This window comes from Erinaceus europaeus, chromosome 20, assembly GCF_950295315.1.
Source record: "Erinaceus europaeus chromosome 20, mEriEur2.1, whole genome shotgun sequence".
Taxonomy (NCBI): domain Eukaryota; kingdom Metazoa; phylum Chordata; class Mammalia; order Eulipotyphla; family Erinaceidae; genus Erinaceus; species Erinaceus europaeus.
This window is the reverse complement of record NC_080181.1, coordinates 21,033,891-21,057,003: the sequence shown is the minus strand read 5'-3', so window position 1 is coordinate 21,057,003 and position 23,113 is coordinate 21,033,891. Positions and strand designations below refer to the sequence as shown.

General features: G+C 43.0%; 1 protein-coding gene across 1 annotated transcript in view; it reads left to right on the top strand.

Moving 5' to 3' along the window:
- The first annotated feature begins 2,519 nt into the window (after positions 1 to 2,519).
- Positions 2,520 to 23,113, top strand: part of DLAT (dihydrolipoamide S-acetyltransferase) — a 38,013-nt gene continuing 17,419 nt past the window's right edge. Inside the window, exons 1-8 of the mRNA XM_007537466.3 lie at positions 2,520 to 2,941; positions 4,316 to 4,417; positions 5,065 to 5,189; positions 5,359 to 5,512; positions 7,818 to 7,944; positions 12,173 to 12,360; positions 14,532 to 14,685; positions 21,479 to 21,549. Coding sequence (XP_007537528.1) covers positions 2,663 to 2,941; positions 4,316 to 4,417; positions 5,065 to 5,189; positions 5,359 to 5,512; positions 7,818 to 7,944; positions 12,173 to 12,360; positions 14,532 to 14,685; positions 21,479 to 21,549 — 1,200 coding nt within the window. The 5' untranslated portion in view covers positions 2,520 to 2,662. The remainder of the gene's footprint in view (positions 2,942 to 4,315; positions 4,418 to 5,064; positions 5,190 to 5,358; positions 5,513 to 7,817; positions 7,945 to 12,172; positions 12,361 to 14,531; positions 14,686 to 21,478; positions 21,550 to 23,113) is intronic.

Sequence of the window (23,113 nt, the reverse complement as noted above, 5' to 3'; positions counted from 1 at the left end):
AACCCAGATCCTTGTACATTGAAACATGTTCACTCAATCAAGTGCATCACCACCCAGCCCCTAATACTATTTTTTTTTCCCCTCTAGGGTTATCGCTGGGGCTTGGTGCCTGCACTATGAATCCACTGTTCCTGGTGGCCATTTTTTTCCCATTGTTGCTGCCGCTGCTGTTGTTGTTGGATAGGACAGAGAGAAATTGAGAGGGGAGGGCAAGACAGAGATGGGAGAGAAAGACACCTGCAGATCTGCTTCACTGTCTATGAAGTGACCCCTGTGCTGGCAGGGAGCCGGAGGCTCGAACCAGGATCCTGGAGTGTGTCCTTACACTTGGCACTATGTGTGCTTAACCCAGTGTGCTACCCACCTGGCCCCCTTAATACTAATTTGTAAGTTGAGAATTTTGTAGTCTGTGAATGTTATAAATATCCAAATGGTCCATGGCAGAGAAAAAGGTTCTCCACTCCTACTTTAGGGGCTATTGGGCCTATTCTCTCAGAACTGATAGAACAAACAGAATTTCTAGCCTACATTCAGACTGTCCTCTTAGAATTATTTATACTAGTGGTCCGGAGGAGGAGGCACAGTGGATAAAGCATCGGACTCTCAAGCTTGAGGCCCTGAGTTCGATCCCTGGCAGCACATGTACCAGAGTGATGTCTGGTTCTTTCTCTCCTCCTATCTTTCTCATTAATAAATTCAATTTTTTTTTTAAAAAAGTATTATGCTAGTCAGAAATATCTTCAAAATACAAATTTACTGTGCACTGAAAAATGCAAAATAAGGTTTAAGTAAGCTTATCTAAGAAAGTGAACAGCAAACTGAAAAATCATCTCAAAAGGTTTAAATCTAATTAAATTCAATTCATTAGAAATAAGATATTCTAGCCAGTTCATTATTAAAACATTTTAATGATTTACATACAAGCCCTATAGTCACAATTATTCTTCCATTACTTATAATTATTATGTATTTTTATGTAACTGTTATAATGTAATTGCTCTAATTTTTATTTCAAACATGATTTTGCATTTAATCTGGAAGTTACACACGTATTACCTGCATGCTGTTCAGTTAGGCAGATGTGTCAGCTTAATCATCTCACATGTCGATAGTAATACTTTTATCAATTTGTGAAAAAGATAGTAAATTTTGGGAGCCAAGTGGTAGCACAATGGGTTAAGTGCACATGTGAGAAGCACAAGGGTCGGACTAAGGATCCTGGTTCCACCCCCCAACTCCCCACCTGTAGAGGGGTCACTTCACAAGTGGTGAAGTAACTCTGCAGGTGTCTTTCTCTCTTCCTCTCTGTCTTCCCCTCCTCTCTCGGTTTCTGTCCTATTCAACAACAGCAACAATAACAACAACAACGATAAACAACAAGGGCAACAAAAGGGAAAAAATAGCCTCTAGGAGCAGTAGATTTGCAGTGTAGGCATCGAGCCCCAGCAATAACCCTGGAGGCAAAAGATAAGAAAATAATAATAAAAAAGATAGCAAATTTGTTTTGAATATCTTATGGATACTAGGATTTGGGAAAAGCTATAAACTTTCTTTTTCAATCAGAGTACTATCAGTTCTGTCTTATTTTGGTGCCAGGGATTGAACCTGGTCCTCAAGAGACTCAGGTATAGATTTTTTTGGGGGGAGGGCATAACTGTGCTCAAGATTTTTCCCTGATTTTTATCCCTACAAAAAGCAATACTCACTGCCCCCCACAAGTACAACTTTTATTAATTTTAATTCTAAATGGCAGAGAGGCTTTTCAGATCCATGACTATATAACAATAAAAACAAAGAGACAACAAAGGACAGGCTGGAGCGCTGGTTCCTCGTACACATACATACACCATTCACAACCACCAACAATCATACATAAGAAGTCTACTGTAATTCAGAAAGGCGGATCTTGTTTTGTAACTCGAGAATCCGCAGACGGAATACCGCCCCATCCAGCTACAGTAGCTGCGAATACCAGCATGTTACTTTCCCCTTGGCTGCCCTTCACACCGTTTGGCTGGAAAGCCGGCTTTCCTCTGATTTCTGGTTGGGCTACAAACTTGAAATTGAATCTCCTTAACCCAGAGCAGCCTGCAACCGCGACCCAGGTCCCCGCCCGAGGGCCAGAAGCGCTCGACCTTCCCGGGTTTTCTGCAAATCGAGGCCACGCCCCTCAGCCCACCTGCTCAGGCCACGCCCCTCAGCCCAGCTGCTCAGGCCACGCCCCTCAGCCCAGCTGCTCAGGCCACGCCCCTCAGCCCAGCTGCTCAGGCCACCCGCCCCGCCCTCCTCCCTCCCTCCCTCCTTCCGGCGGCCAGCGGGTCGGGAGGTCTCGGCGGGACTTAGCACCTCGAAACCCTTTAGCAGGGCTGATTTCCCCCTTACTGGCGCCGGGGTTGGTGCCACTGGAAGGTTCCAGCCCGCCATCCTTCTGAGTCACCGTCCCCGCCAGCCGGCAGCTCTCGCCGGTTCCCCCTGGAGTCGCCCGCGCGCGGGGCGCCCCGTCCGTTCATCTTGTCCTTCTCTGGTCTGGGGAGGGGGCGGGGTACGGCGTTTTACGACAACGTGCGGCAGCGCGGCGTGACTGACGGCAGCGCCGCGCTGCTCTCGGAGAGAGGTCACTCCGGAGACGGCGTTGGCTTTGGGCTGTGGGGTCGCTGACACTATGTGGCGCGTCTGTGCGCGACGGGCCCAGCGTGCTGCCCCCGGGGCAGGGTTCCAAGCTGGACTGACGGCCCTGAAGGAGGGCTCCGGAGTTGCGTGCCCGACGCCTCGGGCTGGCCCGGTTCCGGTTCGGTGCAGGAGCGCGGCCGCTCGGTATGGCGGGGTGCGGGCGCTGTGTGGCTGGAGCCCCAGCTCCAAGGTCTCCTCGCCGAGTCGCTTCCTGCTGCAGCTGTTGGGGCCGTCAAGCCGCCGCAGCTACAGTCTCCCCCCGCACCAGAAGGTGAGCCCCAGCCCAGCCCTTCGCCGCACCGCGCCGCCTTTCAGGGCTGACGGCTTGGCCTGGGACCCTCCCTTGGGGGGGGGGGGCCTCAGGGCGTCGCCCTTTTCCCCGACACCAGCCTGACCCCACCCGCCCCCGCTCAGCTGTGGCTCCTGGCGGTGCTGGGGCTTGAACCTGCGGCCTCGGAGCGCCTCTGGCTCCCGTGAGAGGCTTTTGCAGAACCATTATGCCATCTCCCTGCCCGGCGCTCGAAATCCTGGGCTTCCCTCCGTGGATGTCTTTTGCAATGAAAGAACAGCTCCAGGCCCGGGACGGTGTGCAAAGGCGGTCGAGAACCACGTTCAGACTTGCAGGGCGGCGCGGAGAGGGAAGCTGGAACCCAGGAGCCCGACTTCTGGCAGCAGGACCCGGGTTCAAGCCCCTGGTTCCCACCTGTATGGGGCTGGCCGAGTGGGAGCTTGAAGCAGGGCTGCAGGTGTCTCCCTCCCGATCTCCTGCTTCTTTCTCAATTCCTCTTGTCTCTGTCCTAAATAAATAAACATTAACCATCAAAAAAGAAATTTCCTTTTTAACCCCCAGTAGCCAGCGGGTGATGGGATTCGACATATATGTTTTTTAAATATTGATTTTTTTAAAAAAAGCATCTATTTACTTATTGGAAAGAAACAGCCAGAAATGGAGAGGGAAGGGGGTGATAGAGAGACACCTGCAGCCCTGCTTCACCACTCATGAAGCTTTCCGCCTGCAGATGGGGATCAGGGGCTTGAACCCGGGTTCTTGTGCACTGTAATGTGAGCACTTAACCAGGTGCGCTACCGCCTGGCTCCCGATTTTTTTTTAAAAAAAATTTATTTATTCCCTTTTATTGCCCTTTATTGTTTTATTGTTGTAGTTATTGTTGTTACTGATGTCGTCGTTGTTGGATAGGACAGAGAGAAATGGAGAGAGGAGGGGAAGACAGGGAGGGGGAGAGAAAGATAGACACCTGCAGACCTGCCTCACCACTTGTGAAGTGACTCCCCTGCAGGTGGGGAGCCAGGGGCTCGAACAGGGACCCTTAGGCCGGTCCTTGCACTTTGTGCCACCTGCACTTAACCCGCTGAGCTACCGCCCGACTCTCCCCCCCCCCTTTTTTTTTTTTTTTTTAAAGAGAGATACATAGAGAAAGGTACAGAAATCTCTGCTCAGCACCGGCTTAAAGTGCTGCTGGGGAGTGAATCTGGGACCCCAGAGCCTCTTTGCATAGCCCTTATGCTTTCTCCCCCCCAAAAAAAAACTTTAGGGTAAATTAGATTACATTGAATGAAACATTAAACTAGACTGAGAGTTGGGTTCCCCTTTTAATTTTCGTGTGGTTCCCTTTTTCTTTTGCAGGTTCCATTGCCCTCTCTTTCCCCCACCATGCAGGCAGGCACCATAGCCCGGTGGGAAAAAAGGGAAGGGGAAAAAATCAATGAGGGTGAACTAATTGCAGAGGTAAGTTGTTTTACAGTGTGGAAATGTGTTAGAAGGTACTGCCTTAGTTGAACAGACTGTACCATTAATTTTCTGAGTGAGTAGTTCTCTTTGCTAAACAATCTTAACATTTTTGGATCGAATGGTGGCACACCTGGTTCAGTGCACACACTACAGTGCACAAGGATCCAGGTTCTATCCCCTGGTCCCCGTCTACAAGGGGGAAGCTTCATAAGCAGTGAAGTATTTCTCTATCTCTATCTCCCCTTCCCTCTGAATTTCTGTCTCTATTCAAAATTATAAGTTAAAAAAAAATTTTTTAAATTAGAGAACATTGTTGAGATTAAGTTGTCAACATCTAACCAAATTGATGAATTTGTTAAATTAGTTAAAATTTCTCCCAAAATAAACAAATATTTGGGGGGGGGGGTTGGGGAGAGAACCAGAGCATTCACTATTGGCACTTGTGATACCTAGGATTGAATTTGGGATTTCCTGCTTGGGTTTTCAATGCTTTATCCATTGTGCCACCTCCTGGATCATGCAGCTAAAATTTAAGTGTTCTTTAAAATCTGTGCTAGAAGCTTTATCTTGACATGATTCTAGATGCAAACTAATAATATTTGTACTGACAGCACAAGCCTCAACTCTTGCTTTTGTGTTAAAAGGTGGAAACTGATAAAGCCACTGTTGGATTTGAGAGCATGGAGGAGTGTTATATGGCAAAAATACTTGTTGCTGAAGGTACCAGAGATGTTCCAGTTGGATCCATCATCTGTATCACAGTTGACAAGTGAGTAGTATTTGGTAACCTATGGAGTTTGGGAGATGCTGAGTGTGGAGTATTTTAACCCAAAACTGAGAGAAATTAGGAGTTAAAGGCTTATGCAACTGCTTCGGTAGCCGCTGAATCTGCTTTATAATATATCCCCTCATACTTATGCCTTCTTTCTCTTCCTTAGGCCTGAGGATATTGAGGCCTTTAAAAATTATACATTGGATTCCTCGGCAGCACCCACCCCACAAGCAGCCTCAGCACCAGCCCCTGCTGTCGCTGCTTCGCCTCCTACACCTTCTGCTCAGGCTCCTGGTAGCTCATATCCCACTCACATGCAGGTGAGGCTCAGCCTCGAGTGTTGGCTCTAGATCATTTACTATTGATCCATTATTTTCACATACTTCCAGGAGTGTGAATTTGTGCAGTTCTTTAGCCTTCCCCAGCCTCTTTGCAGTATAGAGGGTAATGCATGGCACTGATTCAAAGATGTTTGGTTTGGGGATGAGGTATACTTACAGTGACTTCCTGGATAGTTTTTAGTATGTCTCAGGTGTTGTTTTGAAAGTCCCCAGTTGGTGTTTGTCTTTGACCTGTGATGTCCTGTTTTCTGAGAGCAAGTAATATTGTTTAGTACTGATAAATGAGGAGGTATAGAGTAAGCATATGTAACTACACTGTAACAAAATTGAAGGTGGTAAATGTAATCCCTTTTTTTAAAAAATGAAACAGTTATTTATTGGATAGACACAGAGAAATCGAGGAGAGGGGAGATAGAGAAGGAAGAGGAAGAGAAGAGAGACACATGGGGCCTGGGGGCTTGCCCTAGTGCAACATGTGCACTTAATGTGGTGTGCTACCACTCAGTTCTTATTTTCTTCTTTGATAGAATGTTCTAAATAGTTGCTGCTGGAAGTAGTCATTCATGATAAAGGTTTACCTGATGTTTAGCTTATACATTTTGACCTGTTCAGCTAATCCTATCTCACTATGTAACATTTGGTTTCATTTGTTTGTGTTTTTTGTTTTTATTAGTGAATTAATAGTGATTTACAAGATTATAAATAATAGGAATATGGCTCTACACCATTCCTACCACCAAAATTCTGTGCCCAGCCAACAGTAACCACCATAGTTCTCATAGTTTCATATTTTAGAAAGTCTTTTTTGCATAACCACAATGCTATCTCCCCTGTCCCCTGCCATTCTTTTTTTTTTTTTTTTTTTTTTTTGCATAACCATTATGCTATCTCTCCTGCCCCACCATTTTTTTGTTTGTTTTTCTAATTAGAATTTGAAAGCACAGAGAGAAAGAGAGAGATAGCTTAATGGTTATACAAATGTAAATGTATGCACTTAACCTGGTATACCACCACCTGGCCCCTTGGCTATACAAGTAACTTTCCTGCCTGAAGCTCTGAAGTCCCAGGCACAGACCCCCACAGCAGCCTAAGCCAGAGCTGCTATACAGTCCTCTGGAGGTGGTGTGGGGGGTGAAGACTGCCTTTACATTTTTTTCCTGTCTCCCTGAGAATTATCAATTGAAATAACTTTCCTTTCAGCATAACTCTGTTGCTCATTAGATCAAAAAGGGGCCAGAGTTTCTTGGGTAGGACACATGCCTTGCCATGGGCCAGATACATGGGAAGTGCTGTGACATCAATGGTAGTTCTAGTGTTGTGGTGTCTCCTTTCTATCTGAATGAAAAAAAATAAGCATGAGCATTGGAGTTTCACAGATGCAAGGCCTTAGATGTTTTTCTCTCTACGTGTGTTTTATCTGTTACAAAATTCAGTGAACACACAAACTAGACAAGTTAGAAACCAATTTTAAATTTAAAGCAGCCAGTCTGACATTTGAATTTTATTGACTATTATCAGAACAATTCTTAGTACTAGTGAATTCTTTCGACCCTAGAACAGTATCTGGGAAGTGTGGGCGAAAAGCAGTTTCTGGGACTGGGTGGTTGGTTGAGAGCCCATGTTAGTGTGCTCATAGACCTGGGTTCAAGCCTCTGGTCCCACCTGCATGGGGGATGCTTCATGAGCGTGCTGCAAATGTCTCTTCTCTGTCTCCCCCTTCCCAATTAGGGGGAAAATTTTTTGAAAAATAACCAGGAAAGTCGTATCATTTAAAAATAATAAGAGAATGAGAAAAACAGTTCTTTTGAGTTTAAATATGTACTAATACAGAATACAGCAAAATGCTAGCTAGTCTGGACCAAATTCATACTGTGCAAGTGAAAGATTCTAGCTTACTCTTAAGTGTTAAAAGAAATAAAAATACAGGGCACAGGGCTGGTGAGAGCACCCCCACTCTCTCGAGGGTGTCTTTTGCTCCATACATGACCCTGGTTGAAGAGCTGGCTGCCACAACACGAGGGGAAGCTTCAGTGCTGTGCTGTCATCCCCTCTGTCTACAGTGATTTCTTTTTCATTCTTTTTAACTTCAGAGTGTGACTTGGAGTGTCACTGATGCTTATGCTTATGGTCTGAATGATGATCTCAATGATAGATCACTTATCTGAGGTTAGTTTCAAATGGGTGTCCTAGTCACTAGCTGTCCATAAAACTTGTAAGTTTGTATGCCCACCATCGTGTCTAAGGCTTTTTACTGTTAAGCAATATTATGTGCTTGTTTCTACAGGTGGTTCTTCCTGCTCTCTCTCCCACAATGACCATGGGCACAGTTCAGAGATGGGAAAAAAAAGTGGGTGAGAAGTTAAGTGAAGGAGACTTACTGGCAGAGATAGAGACTGACAAGGCCACAATTGGTGAGATTTCTCCAGTTCTTTTTTTTTTTTTAATTTTTTTATATTTATTTATTCATTTTTCCTTTTGTTGCCATTGTTGTTTTTCATTGTTGTTGTTGTTGTTATTGATGTCGTCATTGTTGGATAGGACAGAGAGAAATAGAGAGAGGAGGGGAAGACAGAGAGGAGGTTTAGAGAAATATAGACATCTGCAGACCTGCTTCACTACCTGTGAAGCCACTCCCCTGCAGGTGGGGAGCTGAGAGCTCAAACAGGGATCTTTTTGCTGGTCCTTGCGCTTTGAGCCACAGCGCTTAACCCTCTGCTTAACCCTCTCCCTTTTGTTGCCCTCAAGATTTCTCCAGCTCTTAATGATTCTTTTCCAGTGAAGGAAATGAATTGCTATGCTATACAATGAATGTGTGAAAACATGGAAATTCTTATTTCTTGGGATTTTTTTTTTCTTCCTAGAGCAGGGTATTTCTTAATTAAAATGGGCATAATACTGCTAATTAATTGATTCGAGGATATACCAGTTTGGATTATGTTTAGGCCAGAGATTGTTTCTTAGTTTTACTGTATTACTGAAAGGTTACATTAGAACTGCCATTCTCTAAATTGTACCAGAGTGGGGGTGGGGGATAATTTTACAGAGAAAATAATTTAAAGGCAGGAAAATACCAAAGAATTTAAGGTGACTTAATTTTCTTTTTCCAAAGATTTATTTATTTGAAAGAGGAAGAGAGAACCAGAGTATCACTTGAGCACATGCAGTGCCAGGAATTGAACTGTGACCTCATGCTTGAGAATCCAGTGCCTTATCTACTGTACCATGTCCCAGGCCACAGAATTTAAGATGATGGAAGAAAAATTGAAACCAGGATTTAGACTGTTTTCATAGTTTAAGAATCACTGATAAAATGTTTAGATGTACCTGTTCAGATACAGTATACCCCCTTTGTTTTCTTAGAAGAGATTTGAGTGATGAGAGCAGTGCTCTGGCCTATGTGTATGGAGTGTCAAACCTGGAGCCTCACACGTACAAGTCCTGTGCTCTACTGCTGGGATACCTGCTACTTCTGATTCATTTTTCTGCTCAGAAAACCCAGAGATAGGGAGTCCGGCAGTAGCACAGCGGGTTAAAAGCAGGTGGTACGAAGCGCGAGGACCAGCACAAGGATCCCAGTTCGAGCCCCGGCTCCCCACCTGCAGGGGAGTCGTTTCGCAGGCAGTGAAGCAAGTCTGCAGTCTTTTTTCCCCCTCTTGTCTTCTCCTCTCTTGATCTCTCCTAACAACGACGACATCAATAACAACAATAGTAACTACAACAATAAAAAAACAAGGGCAACAAAAGGGAAAATAAATATAAAAAAAAATAAAAAAACAGAAGTAAAGTCCACAAAAAATAATATGTTTGTTACAATACTTACAGGTATTTGTAGGTGCTCTTTATTTTTTCCTTGTCCCATCTCTGGAGATGCAGTGGAGTTCAGGTTCTGCAACCCCCGTGGTGCCTTGAGGGTACTTTGGGACAAAGGAAAAGTAAACAAAGAGGACTCTATTGTGCCCTTTCCCATTTCCACCAGTGACTCCTTTTTTATCTTCTAGCACATTGTACTTCCTTGTAAAATGTAATCGGAAGAATCCTGTTAAGTTGAATACCAGTGTTAATGACATATTCATCTCTAGATAAGTATTTCCTTAGTCAAATTCTTTTTTTTTTTTTAATATTCCTTTTTGTTACCCTTGTTTTATTGTTGTAGTTATTGTTGTTGTTATTGATGTTGTCATTGTTAGGACAGAGAGAAATGGAGATGGGGAAGACAGAGGGGGAGAGAAAGGTAGACACCTGTAGACCTGCTTCACTGCCTGTGAAGAGACTCCCCTGCAGGTGGGGAGCCGGGGGATTGGACTGGGGTCCTTACTCTGATCTTTGTGCATTGCGCCACGTGCACTTAACCCGCTGCTCTGCTGCCCTACTCCCTCTTTTTTTTTTTTTTTTTTTTTTGCTTTCAGGGTTGTCGCTGGAGCTTGGTGCCTACACAACAGATCCACTGCTCCTGGAGGCCATATTATTTCCATTGTTGTTGCTTTGTTGCTATGACTGTTGTTATTGTTGGATAGGACAGAGAGAAATTGAGATGAGGGAGAGAGAAAGACACTTGCAGACCTGCTTCACTGCTTGTGAAGCAACCCCCCTGCAGATGGGGAGCCAGAGGAGTCAAATTCTTTTTTTTTAATAATTTATTTTTTTTTTTATTGGGGGATTGATGTTTTTCAATCAACAGTTAATACACTAGTTTGCACATGTATAACATTTCCCAGTTTTTCCACATAACAATCCAGCCCCTACTATGTCCTCTGCCATCATGTTCCAGGACCTGAACCCTCCTTTTTAAAAATTATTTTATTATTATTTTTATTTGCTTATTGGATAGACAGCCAGAAATTTAGAGGACAGGGGAGATAGGGAGAGAGAGACAGACAGACAGAGACAGCTGCAGACTGCTTCACCACTCGTGAAGCTTTCGCATGCAGAAGGAGCTTGGGGGCTCGAAACCAGGTCATTGTGCACTGTAACGTGTGCTCAACCAGGTGCGCCACCACCCAGCCCCAAGTCAAATTCTGTAAATGCTACTATGGCCTTGAAATCTTTATTTTCTTTCTATATTTTTTTAGTTACTTGCTTACAGTTATATTTACATGGTAGTTGTTAACTCTAAGCATATCTTTTATTGGATATCAGTTCTCAGCCAGGACATGGAAGTAATCCTCAAAGGTGTGCCATCAATGCTATAGATTGCACCAAAGCAACGGACTCTGAAGAAGGGGGGTGGGGTGGGGGTGAGGGTGGTCTCAGGTCCTGGTACATGATGCTGGACCTAATTTGGGGGTGAGAACATTTTCACACACCTGTCTTTTACCCATGTGCAAACAAATACTGTTAACCACTAACCTCCCAATAAAAAACAAAATTTTAAAAAAAGCCAAGGCCAAGAAGGCAAAAATTGTTGCCCTCTGCAAAGGACTTTTTAGTTTTGCTTTTGCAAGCTTTTTTATTTGAGTTCTTTGTAAGAAAAGCAGTAACTGAATAAAAGTAAGTTGTCAAGAACATAGTAACATGAGACAGATATTGAGAGAGAAAGGGAAAACAGAGAGAAAGTGAGACACCTGCAGCACTGCTTGTGAAACTTCCCCCATGCAGGTGGGGATTGGGGACTTGAACCTGGATCCTTAAACTTGCTTATGTGTGTGTTCTACTGAGAGTGCCCCCCCCCCCCCAGTAGAACCAGTTCTTCATGTTGAATTATTGCATGGAATACTGAGTGTAGCCTCTTTGGAACAACTCCAAAGATGCTCTTAGCAATTCAGTTCTAAATCACTATCTGGTTTCTTTGCTCTTTTAATTTGATACCTGCGTAGTTCTGATCTTTAGTAGTACAACTGGTACCTTCTTGGAGCCTTGTGGAACTTGGGAGTCCCAGGTTCAGCCCCTCGCATCACCATAAGCTAGAGTTAAACATTACTCTAGTTTAAAAAAAAAATTTTTTTTTACTACTTTATTTATCCCCTTTTGTTGCCCTTGTTTTTATTATTGTTATTGATGCCGTCATTGCTGGCTAGGACAGAGAGAAATGGAGAGAGGAGGGGAAGACGGGGGGGGGGGGCAGAGAAAGATAGACACCTGCAGACCTGCTTTGCCGCAGGCTCAAACTGGGATCCTTACGCTGGTCTTACCGCTACCTGCGCTGAAGCCGCTGTGCTACCTGCACTTAACCTGCTGCGCTACTGCCCAGCTCCCCCCCCCCCCCCCAATTTTTTTTCTTTCAGAGCTGGTCTCTTCGTGAAATCTCATTGTTTTACTTAGCAGACATTTATTTACTCTGAGCCAAGTACTATTTCTAAACACTTGAAAGATATTTATTAAGTGTATGTAACATTCCTGTGGGGTAGGTACTATCATTATTCCACTTGATAGGCAACAAAGCTGAGACACAGGAGCTGAATAGCTTGTAAGTTTGAAGAAGAGCCTCGTGCTTAAAACTTACTTTGGCAGCAGGTGGTGCAGTAGATAAGGTTTTGAGTTCTCAAGCATGTTGTCCCAGTTTGGTCCTCAGCACATTTATATGCCAGAAAACTCTTTTTCTCATAAGTAAATACATCTTTTAAAGCAAAATAAAAAACTATACTTGGATTGGGTGGGGTAGTGGAGTAGTGTAAGTCCTAAAATGTTTTTTTCCTCTCTAAGGTTTTGAAGTTCAGGAGGAAGGTTACCTGGCAAAAATCCTGATCCCTGAAGGCACAAGAGATGTCCCTCTTGGAACCCCACTTTGTATCATTGTGGAAAAAGAGGCGGATATACCAGCATTTGCTGATTATAGGCCAACTGGAGTAACTGATTTAAAACCATCAGTACCACCCCCTATACCACCCTCGGTAGGTATGCTTCTAGAAACGAGGGGATCCTGCCTGAATTAAAGGAATTGAACTAGGTGGTATTTTAAGTTCCTTCCAGCTTGAACAGTCTGTAAATATGGAAGGAGATAGTTAATATTTGTGGAAATCAGTAGATAGTGACAGTGCACCATTTACCTGGTCAGCAGGAGTCTGATCCTTATAGTTCCCTGACCCCTTGCATTCTTGTTTCCTGGAAAGAAAATACACAAGACCTGCTATTTTTCTGCTTTAGATGTAGCTCTATTGCTAAATGCTTTCTGAGTATTGGCATATTATGGTAGGTCAAGTTTATATTTGTAATTCACTGGAGTCTTGACATATCATGATTGGTTTTGCATAGGAAAAAAAGAGAGAAAGAATAGAAAAGAAAAGAAAAACAGTAATAGAAAGATACCGAAACACCAAAGTTTTTTGTCAGCGTGGTCATGACAAAGTGAGTGCACTATGCAAGTGAGCGATCCCTGCTTTATCTCTTTTTTTTTTTTTTAATATTTATTTATTCCCTTTTGTTGCCCTTTTTCTTTTATTGTTGTAGTTATTATTGTTGTTATTGGATAGAACAGGGAAATGGAGAGAAGAGGGGAAAAGAGGAGAGAAAGATAAACACCTGCAGACCTGCTTCATCACCTGTGAAGCGACTCCCCTGCAGGTGGGGAGCTGGGGCCTCGAACCAGGATCTTTATGGCAGTTCTTGCGCTTCGCACCACGTGTGCTTAACCCGCTGCGCTACCACCTGACTCCCACTTTATCTCTTTTTTTCCCCCTCAGAGTTATCACTGGAGCTTGGTGCCAGCACTGTAAATCCACTGCTCCTGGTGGCCAATTTTTATTTTCTTTTTTTTTATTGGATAGGACAAGAGAAATTATGAGAGGAGGGAGATACAGAGGGGGAGAGAAAAACAGATACCTGCAGACCTGCTTCATCACTTGTGAAGCAAACTCCCCCCTCCCGCCGCAAGTGGGGAGCTGGGGCTCGAACCAGGATCCTTGATCTTCAAACTATGTGCGCGTAGCCCATTGAGCCACTGCTCGACCCCCTTCCTGTTTTATCTCTCCTTGATTGTTATTTCTCTCTCTTTTTTTATAGCCACTACAGTTGCTCAGACTCTGTGCCTGCATGATAAACCTGCTGCTTCTGACAGTCATTTTTTTCCTTTTAATACAGAGATAAATTGAGAGGGAATGGGGAGGTAGGGGGAGGCAGAGATGCTTCTAGCACTGTTTCACCCTTGTGATACTGCCCTCTTATAGATGGAGACCAGGTCTTGAACCCAGACCCTTGCACATGATAATGTTTGTGTTCAACCAAGCACACCACCACTGGGTCCTTATTTATTTTTCCCTCTCTCTTTCTCTCACTTTATAGGCATATTAATAATATATTTTAAACTTTTTATTTATATTTTATTTTCCCTTTTGTTGTCCTTGTTTTTTATTATTGCAGTTATTGTTGTTGCTATTGATGTTGTTATTGTTGGATAGGACAGAGAGAAATGGAGAGAGGAAGGGAAGACAGAAGGGGAAGAGAAAGATAGACACCTGCGTACCTGCTTCACTGCCTGTAAAGCTACTCCCCTGCAGGTGGGGAGCCAGGGGCTCGAACCGGGACCCTTATGCTGGTCCTTGCGCTTTGTGCCATGTGCACTTAACCCACTGCACTACCATCTGATTCCCAGGCATAGTAATACTTTGTTTTACTGACTGAGAGAGAGAGACCAGATCACTGCTCAGGTCAACCTGATATTTTTGGAGCCTGAGGTATGAGAGTCCTTTGCATAATCACTATGCTACCTCCCCCAACCCCCAGTTTATTTAAGATATTTGAAACATGATTTGACATTTTGAAATTAGACCACCTAAAAGTATAACCATGTTGGTGTTATAAAACAATGAAATTGAAGAAGTAACAAGATATTGAAAGTGAACGACATTCTATATTGGTTAGCAGTATTAAATTTCATGCCTCTCCAGGTTTTCATAGAGTCTGACTCAACTTTGTTTTGTCTTTGCTATTATTACAGTTGATATCGCTATATTATATTGACTAAGGGAAAACATATGTGAAGATCTTTGGAAAAAAGAATGTTATTTTATTAAAACTGGCCACTTTATATTGTGGTGAATTAACAGTTTGTAACTTCTCTCAAAAGGTGCCCTCTGTTCCTCCAACTTCCCAACCCACAGCCCCAACACCTTCACCTAGCCGCCCAGCTGCTCCTGCTGGACCAAAAGGAAGGTTGTTTGTTAGTCCTCTTGCAAAGAAGTTGGCAGCAGAGAAAGGAATTGATCTTACACAAGTAAAAGGTAAGTTTGTTTCTGTGATTGTAAAATAAAAAATTTCGTTGCGGGGGTTGGGCTGTGGTGCAGTGGGTTAAGCGCACATGGCGCAAAGCGCAGGGACCAGCGTAAGGATCCCGGTTCGAGCCCCCGGCACCCCACCTGCAGGGGAGTCGCTTCACAGGCGGTGAAGCGGGTCTGCAGGTGTCTATTTTTCTCTCCCCCTCTTTCTCTGTCTTCCCCTCCTCTCTCCATTTCTCTCTGTCCTATCCAACAACAAAGCAACGTCAACAATGGCAATAATAATCGCAACGAGGCTGCGACAACTAGGGCAACAAAAAGGGGGGAAAAATGGCCTCCAGGAGCGGTGGATTCATGGTGCAGGCACCGAGCCCAGCAATAACCCTGGAGGAAAAAAAAAATTTTTTCGTTGGATGACCTCTTTAAGACCAGTTAGTACATTTATATATAGTGACTAACTAGGATAATGAGAAAAGTATGACAAAATACCTTTGTTGTCACAACAGAAGTGAAGGTATTTGTGCTCTATTTAGTGTTTTGTCTCCCTGTGCAGTTCAGATGGTTTGTTTTCATTCTCTGATCATGAGAACTGCTTACTTACTGGTGAAAAGAGGTGGGGGAGATAACATAATGGTTATGCAAAAAGACTGGTACCTGAAGTTCCCAGGTCCCAGGTTCAATCTCCTTCACCACCATCAGCCAGAGCTGAGCAGTGCTCTGGGGGATTAAAAAAAATACTGGTGAAAACATCATAAGATTTATATAAACACTGAACATATAAATACTGAGCTCCATGAGGGCAAAGAAAAATGACTTAGCTCATTTTTTCCTTCCTTAGAAAATCTAGCAGGTGGGGGAGATGGCATAATAATTATTATGTAGAGACTGTCTTGCCTGGGGCTCCACTCGGGTCTCAAGTTCAATCCCCCTCATACCATATTAAGCCAGTGTTGAGCAGTGTTTTGTTCTGGTAAAACAAAAGAAAGAGGAAGTGTAACAGTGATAAGAGCATGGGGTCTTAAGTCAGACCATCAAGGATTTAATCCTGGCTTTGCCATTTTCTGTATATGTCTTCAGATGAATTTGTTGTTCTTTAACAGTTTGTTTTATTTTTAATTAATTATTTATTATTAGAGACAAATTGAGAAGGGGGAAATGTGGAGAGAGAAAGAGACAGAGAGACACCTGCAGCCCAACTTCACCATTCGTGAAGCTTTCCCCCTGCAGATGGGGACCAGGAGCTTGAACCTGGGTCCTTGCACATTATAATGTGTATGCTCAACCAGGTGCACCAATGCCTGGCCCCTTCAGGTGAAATTTTTTAAATTTTTTTAAATATTTATTTATTTATTTATTTTCCCTTTTGTTGCCCTTGTTGTTTAACATTGTTGTCGTTATTATTGTTGTTATTGATTTTGTTGTTGTTGGATAGGACAGAGAGAAATGGAGACAGGAGGGGAAGATAGAGAGGGGGAGAGAAAGACAGACACCTGCAGACCTGCTTCACCGCCTGTGAAGCGACTCCCCTGCAGGTGGGGGGCCGGGGGCTTAAGCTGGTCCTTGTGCTTTGCACCATGTGCGCTTAACCAGCTGCTCTACTGCCTGACTCCCCAGGTGAATTTTTAATGACTTATTTTACCTTTTTCTATGAGAAGGGAAGAGACAAGCTTGAGCACCACTCTGCTGCAAGTACTTATATTATCTATAATAGTGGGCCGGGCGGTAGCGCAGCAGGTTAAGCACACATGGTGCAAAGTGCAAGGACCGGCTTGAGGATCTCGGTTTGAGCCCCCGGCTCTCCACCTGCAGGGGGTCGCTTCTCAGGCAGTGAAGCAGGTCTGTAGGTTCTTTCCCCTTCTCTGTCTTCCTCTCCTCTCTCGATTTCTCTTTGTCCTATCCAGCAGTAACAACAATAAACAACAAGGGCAACAAAAGGGAAAAAATAGCCTCCAGGAGCAGTGGATTTGTAATGCAGGCAACGATCCCTAGCAATAACCCTGGAGAAAAAAGAAAACAAACAAACAAAAAAAGATTATCTATAATATAGTAAGTCCTCAACACATCAGTTGTTTATATTACTTTATTGCCTTAGTAAATAAATATTTTTTAAGAAAGTTAAACTGGGGAACTAGGTGGTAGCACAGCAGGTTAAGCACACAGACAGGCGAAAGGATCCCAGTTTGAGCCCTTGGCTCCCCACATGCAGAGGGGTTGCCTCACAAGCAGTAAAGCAGGTCTGCAGGTGTCTACCTTTCTCTCCCCCTCTCTGTCTTCCTCTTTTCTCTTCGATTTCTCTGTCCTATCCAGCAACAGCAACAGCAATAACAACAATAACAATAAGAATCGGGCAACAAAACGGTGGAAAAAAGTTAAACTTGGGGGCTAGGCAGTGTTGCACCTGGTTAAGTGCCTACACTATAGTATGCAAGGACCCAGGTTCAAGCCCCTGGTCCCCACCTACAAGGGGAAAGCTTCATGAGTGGTGAAGTAAAGCTGCCTCTTCTCTACCTCTTCCTCTCCTCTCAATTTCTTTCTGTTTGTATTCAGTGATAAGTAAAATTTTTAGAAGAAAGTTAGACTTTAAGATAATAATAATTTGTTTTTGATAGAGGGTAAAGGGAGATGAGAAGGACTGCAGCACTGTTGTACTACTTGTGAACCATCTCTTCTGTAGGTGGACGCCAGGGCCTTGAGTCTGGGTCCTTAGGCTTGAGTTCTTTTTGTGCGAGTTAATGAAAATATGCTTTCAGAAAGAGGAATTACTATTATAAAATTTACTATTAATAAAACCCAGCTGGTCATTTGATTACTATAGTAATTATCATATTTTTGTTTGTTTGTTTCTAATTTAATAATTTGTTAGGACAGAGAAATTGAGAGGGCAAGGGGAGGTAGGGCTAGAGAGAGACACACCTGCAGCGCTCCTTTACCACTAGTGAAGATGGGGCTGGGGCTGGGGAGATAGAATAATGGTTATGTAAAATACTTTTATGCCTGAGTCTTTGAGGCCCCAGGTTCAGTTCCCAGTTCTGCTATAAGCCTGAGCTGAGTAGTGTTTCTGGTATCTCTCTCGTTAGGATAAATAAGATAAAATATACATATATAGTAACATTAATAGTGATTTTATTTATTTAAGATTTATTTATTGTGAAAAGAAGAGAGTCAGATAAGGAAGCTCAAAGCACTGCTCAGTTTCGGCTTAAAGTAGTGCCAGGGGTTGAACCTGGTACTTGTAAGGTCTTAGGCATAGAAGTTGATGCTGTAAAAGTAAGAGCATATTCCCCAGCCTGAAATGATGTCAATGCTAAGAAATACAATGAGTGAACTGTGTGTGTGTGTGTGTGTGTGTGTGTGTGTGTGTGTGTGTACACACACTAGCATGCACATACAGGTGTAGCTGGGGAAGACATTGTTCTGATCTAGGAAATAAGAAATCAGCTATGAGCAAACACTGTGAATAACTGGGGGAAGAATATTTTGGACAGAGGCCAGTGTTACACAACCTGAAGTGGAAAAAAGCATAGCATGTTTGAGGAATAAAAAAGAGACCAGTATTACAGAGCTTAGTGAGCAGAGTCTAATGGAGATGATGAGCTTGGAAAGAAACACAGGTGAGAACATGTGGGAGGACTTCAGAGATCATGGTGGAATTTGAATGAGGGGGGTGGAGTTTGCTGGGGATCAAATTCAGGGCCTCTAACATACAGAGTGGTTTCTACCACTGAGCTACATCCCCAGCTAGAATTTATTTTGTGACACCTAACTCTATTCATCCATAATTCCACTACTGTTCTCAGCATTTTCAGTCTTTCTGTTCCATCATCTGTGGAGTTTTCCTTGGTGCCATGACATTCGGTGTGGTAATAGTACTCAAATCTAGAGCATTACACATGATAAGACACAGACTATCTACCAGATGAGCTGTCTTACCTGGCTAAGTATACGTATTACCATGCACAAGGACCCAGGTTGAAGTCCCTGGGTTCAAGCCCTGCAGGGGCGATGCATCAAAAGTGGCGAAGCAGGTCTGCAGGTGTCTCTAGTGCTTGGACTGAAAAAGCAAGTGCTTGAATTTGACTAGGGAGTAAGCCGTTTGGGAAGAAACCATATTAAACTCTCCAAACCAAGCTATGCAGAGTTTGATGTGTCTCAGGGCTGTCTCAAGGCTATTAATATATAGTACACTTTAAGTCCCTCAGATTTTGTCTTCACAGCGTTCTTGTGAGCAGGGGCTGGTCTTACAATGTCTATTCTCCAGACAAGACTAAGAACTGATAAGATTAAATGACTATAGTCTTCTATCTAGGTTACATTTATCAGCATCTTTACTATTTGTCCTGGTAGTCTAGCATTCCTTCCTTGTATCAAGTCACTTTATGGCAGTCTCTTGTGCCTTCTAGGAGACAGGCAAGGGGACTGAGTAGTTGAGCGCACCTGTTCAAGTTCCTGGTCCCTACCTGCAGTGGGGGTAGGGTGGCTTCACACACAGTGAAGCAGGGCTGCAAGTGTCGCTTTCCCTATCTTTCTCCTCCTCCCCTCTCAATTTCTCATTGTCTCCATCCAAAATAAATAAATATAAAGAGAAGAAAAACTTAGGAGACAGACACGAAGATTTCCACTAACCCCTGAAAGTCAGGAAATCCTCCTCTTGAGAGACTGTGGTGTCCAAATCAGCCTTGGTTATAAGGGGGAGGGAGTTAGGGTTTCTGTCACTCACATAGTGGAATCTAATATGGCTCCTGCTGCCTCTCTGTTCTAGAGGTCCTGGTGAGGATAAACACATCTAGCCAACTCAGGTTTCATAATGAAGGAGAAGAGTCAGGAAGAACTGTACACAAGATCCTTTTAACAGTCTGCCTTGCAATAAATGAATCAATTTGACTTTTTTTTTTTTTTGTAGAAGTGGGCCAGTATAAAAGGTATTCTAATAACTAAATTGTGATTCTTTTTAGAATTAAGGTTTAGGATTATCTGGGTACAAAATGAAACTTAAGAGGTTGTGGATGGGAAGAAGGAAATTGAGTGGTCTGGGAGGTGGCGCAGTAGATAAGACATTGGACTCTATTATAAGTATGAGGTCCTGAGTTCAACCCCCAGAAGCACGTGTACCAGAGTGATGTCTGGTTCCTTCTCTCTCTCTATCTCTCTCTCTCCCTATCTTTCTCATTAATAAATAAATGAACTTACCAAAAAAAGAAATTGAATGAAAATAAAAGTTAGCCTGTTTTGAGAACTTAGAAGGTCTTTTCTTGTATTTGACATTGCATTTCTTTCCTTCCCTTTTTTTTTTTTTTTTTTTACCAGAGCACTGCTCAGCTCTGGCTTATAGTGGTGCAGGGGATTGAACCTGGGACTTTGGAGCCTCAGGCATGAGAGTCTGTTTGCATAACCGTTATGCTATCTACCCCTACCCTTCATTTTCCTTCAGTTTAGACCTACTGAGAGAAAGCTATGGATAATGGAGACCACAGAAAAAGTGAGTTTTATAAAAATGATATAATCTTAGTGGATGCTTTTTGGGATGAAGACAATTGGCTGTCCTGATCCGTACAAAACAATCATTACCATATCTGTTATCTCTATATTTAGATGGGTGTTTTTGGTCAGATGAATCGAGAATGTAACAGGCCTGTCTCAGGGTTCAGAAAGGACTTTTTGGCTCAAATTAAGAGAGAGCAGCTAGACTTTCTTTGGAGGTCTAAATGTGCTACATGTAAACTTCTATTCCTACTCCTACTCCTACTACTGGGAATCGACACTGGATAGAGGGGTACATGCCTTGCCACACACGCAGACCAGCTTGGGAACCAACACAGGAGGATGGTGTTGTGTCTCTCCCTCTCTCTCTCTAAACAAAAAGGTCACCCATGTGTGGTGCCCTGGATTCATAAAAATAGATAAAATATTATTCTAACGTAAAAGTAAAAAAAAATGAAAAAATAAATTTTAATTAGACAAAACGCTCAAAGATAAATAGTAAGAATAAAAGAGGAGGCCAGGCACACATTACCATGCAGGGGGGAAGCTTCAGAAGCAGTGAAGCACGTACTGCTGGTGTGTCTTTCTCTCTTCGTGTCTGTCTCCCCCCCCCCCCAATTTCTCTCTTGTCCTAGCCAATAAAATGAAAAATGGCCATCAGGATCATTGGATCTGTAGTACTGGCACTGAGCCCCGGCAATAACCCTGGAGGCAAAAAAATTAGTTAAAAAAAAGAATAAAAGAAAACTTGCAATAGTTAAAAAGAATTGAACTACTATAGTTCAAGTAAGAGTACTCTGTGAATTAAAATTAATCATTGACAAGACCTCAACTGTGTAGGGAACATTCCTTGCCGTGAGTTCAAGCCATGGTACCAAATGAGAGTTACCATTGCACTGATGGTGTGATGTCTATCTCTGTCTGACTCTAAGTGAAAAGGTGGCCTGAGAACTGCAATCATGCCTATGTTCTACCAAAAATAAAACCAAGTTAGTAATTGACAAAGGCTGATGGTTTTTTGTTTGTTTGTTTGTTTGTTTTTTACCAGAGCACTGCTCAGCTCTGGTTTATGGTGGTATGGGGGATTAAACCTGGGACTTCAGAGCCTCAAGCATGAGTGTCTCTTTGCATGACCATTATGGTTTCTACCGTAGATCAAAAGCTGGTGTTTTTGATGGATCAATTTAATAGGCAGGATTAAGACAATGATCTCTTGAGAGGATTTCTGCAAGGACCCTTAAAACTTGTACTTCAGGATTGGTGTCAGTACAGATGCAACAGCAGTATGCTCTCATGTGTGGTATTTCTGTATCTCTTATAGGGACGGGACCAGATGGTAGAATCATCAAGAAGGACATTGACTCTTTTGTGCCTACGAAAGCTGCTGCTCCTGTGAGTTACAGTTGACTTTTTTTTTTTCTCCAGTCTTGTCTCTGCAAAACACTTTGTATGACTTGTTAGACTAGTTTATATATCATGTATGAATATGTTGTCATTCATATACAGAGGCAAAGAAATGCTACACTGATGTGCAGTCCTGTTTCTTGAGTAGTGAATTAAAAATTTAATAGAACCACACTCCTCCTCCTCTTAATAAAATGTCATTCATTTATTTTTTTTAAATATTTATTCCCTTTTGTTGCCCTTGTTTTTTATTGTTGTTATTATTGTTGTTGTTATTGATGTCATTGTTGGATAGGACAGAAATGGAGAGAGGAGGGGAAGACAGGGAGAGAAAGATAGACACCTGCATGCAGACCTGCTTCACCGCTTGTGAAGCATTCATTTATTTTTAATGGGAGGAATACAGAGGGAAAGATACTAAGAGAGAGACCAACAGGAAAGCCTTTTTCATAATCGTTATGCTATCTTCCCTTCTCCTCCCCTTTAATTTTGTTTTTGTTTTTGTTTTTTTGTACCAGAGCACTGTTCCACTCTGGTTTATGGTAGTGCTGGGAATTTAACCTGCATTGTGCTGTCTCCCCCCCACCTATATCCTCTTTAAATTCACTTACTGAAATCCTAATACCCAATGTGATGTCATCTGAAAGTAGGTCTTTGATAGGTTATCAGGCTCAGAATGTGAGTGTGTGTGTGTGTGTGTGTGTGTGTGTGTGTGTAAGGGAGGTTTCACTTCCACAGTGGAATCGGTGGTGTGTTTTTTGTTGTTGTTGTTGTTGTTTTTAAAAATTTTTTATTTATAAAAAGGAAACATTGACTAAACTAAAGGATAAGAGGGGTACAGCTTCACACAATTCCCACCGCCAGAACTCTGTATCCATCCCCTCTTAACCCTCTGGGTATGGACCCAAGGTCTCTGTGGGATGCAGAAGGTGGAAGGTCTGGCTTCTGTAATTGCTTCCCCGCTGAACATGGGCGTTGACAGGTCGATCCATACTCCCAGCCTGTCTTTCTCTTTCCCTATTAGGGAAGGGCTCTGGGGAAGCAGAGCTCCAGGACACATTGGTGGGGTTGTCTGTCCAGGGAAGTCTGGTTAGCATCATGCTAGCATCTGGAACCTGGTGGTTGAAAATAGAGTTAACATACAAAGCCAAGCAAATTGTTGAGCAATCATGGACCTAAAGGCTGGAATAGTGCAGATGAAGTCTTGGGAGCCCCTCCATTTTGTAGATAGCTAGCAGGCATATTTTAGTTATATTCCAAAGGGCCTGTGGCTATACTAGTGATTTTTTTAATTTGTTTTTTGTTTTTTGCCTGAGCCTGAAATCTGATATGCAGGTGGGTCCTAATTGTCTGGGGAGGTGATGTCATGGCTGGCAGAAGGACCAGAAAGCTGGATCAGGGAAGAGAGTAGCTCCCAAATATAGGAAAGGTGTATAAATATTATTGACTGGGAATACATGTTTTTATTCTCTCTACCATGTGAGAACACAGCAAGAAAACAGTCTTTGGCTATCTAGGAGCCATATTTCACCACAACCCAATCATTTAGCAT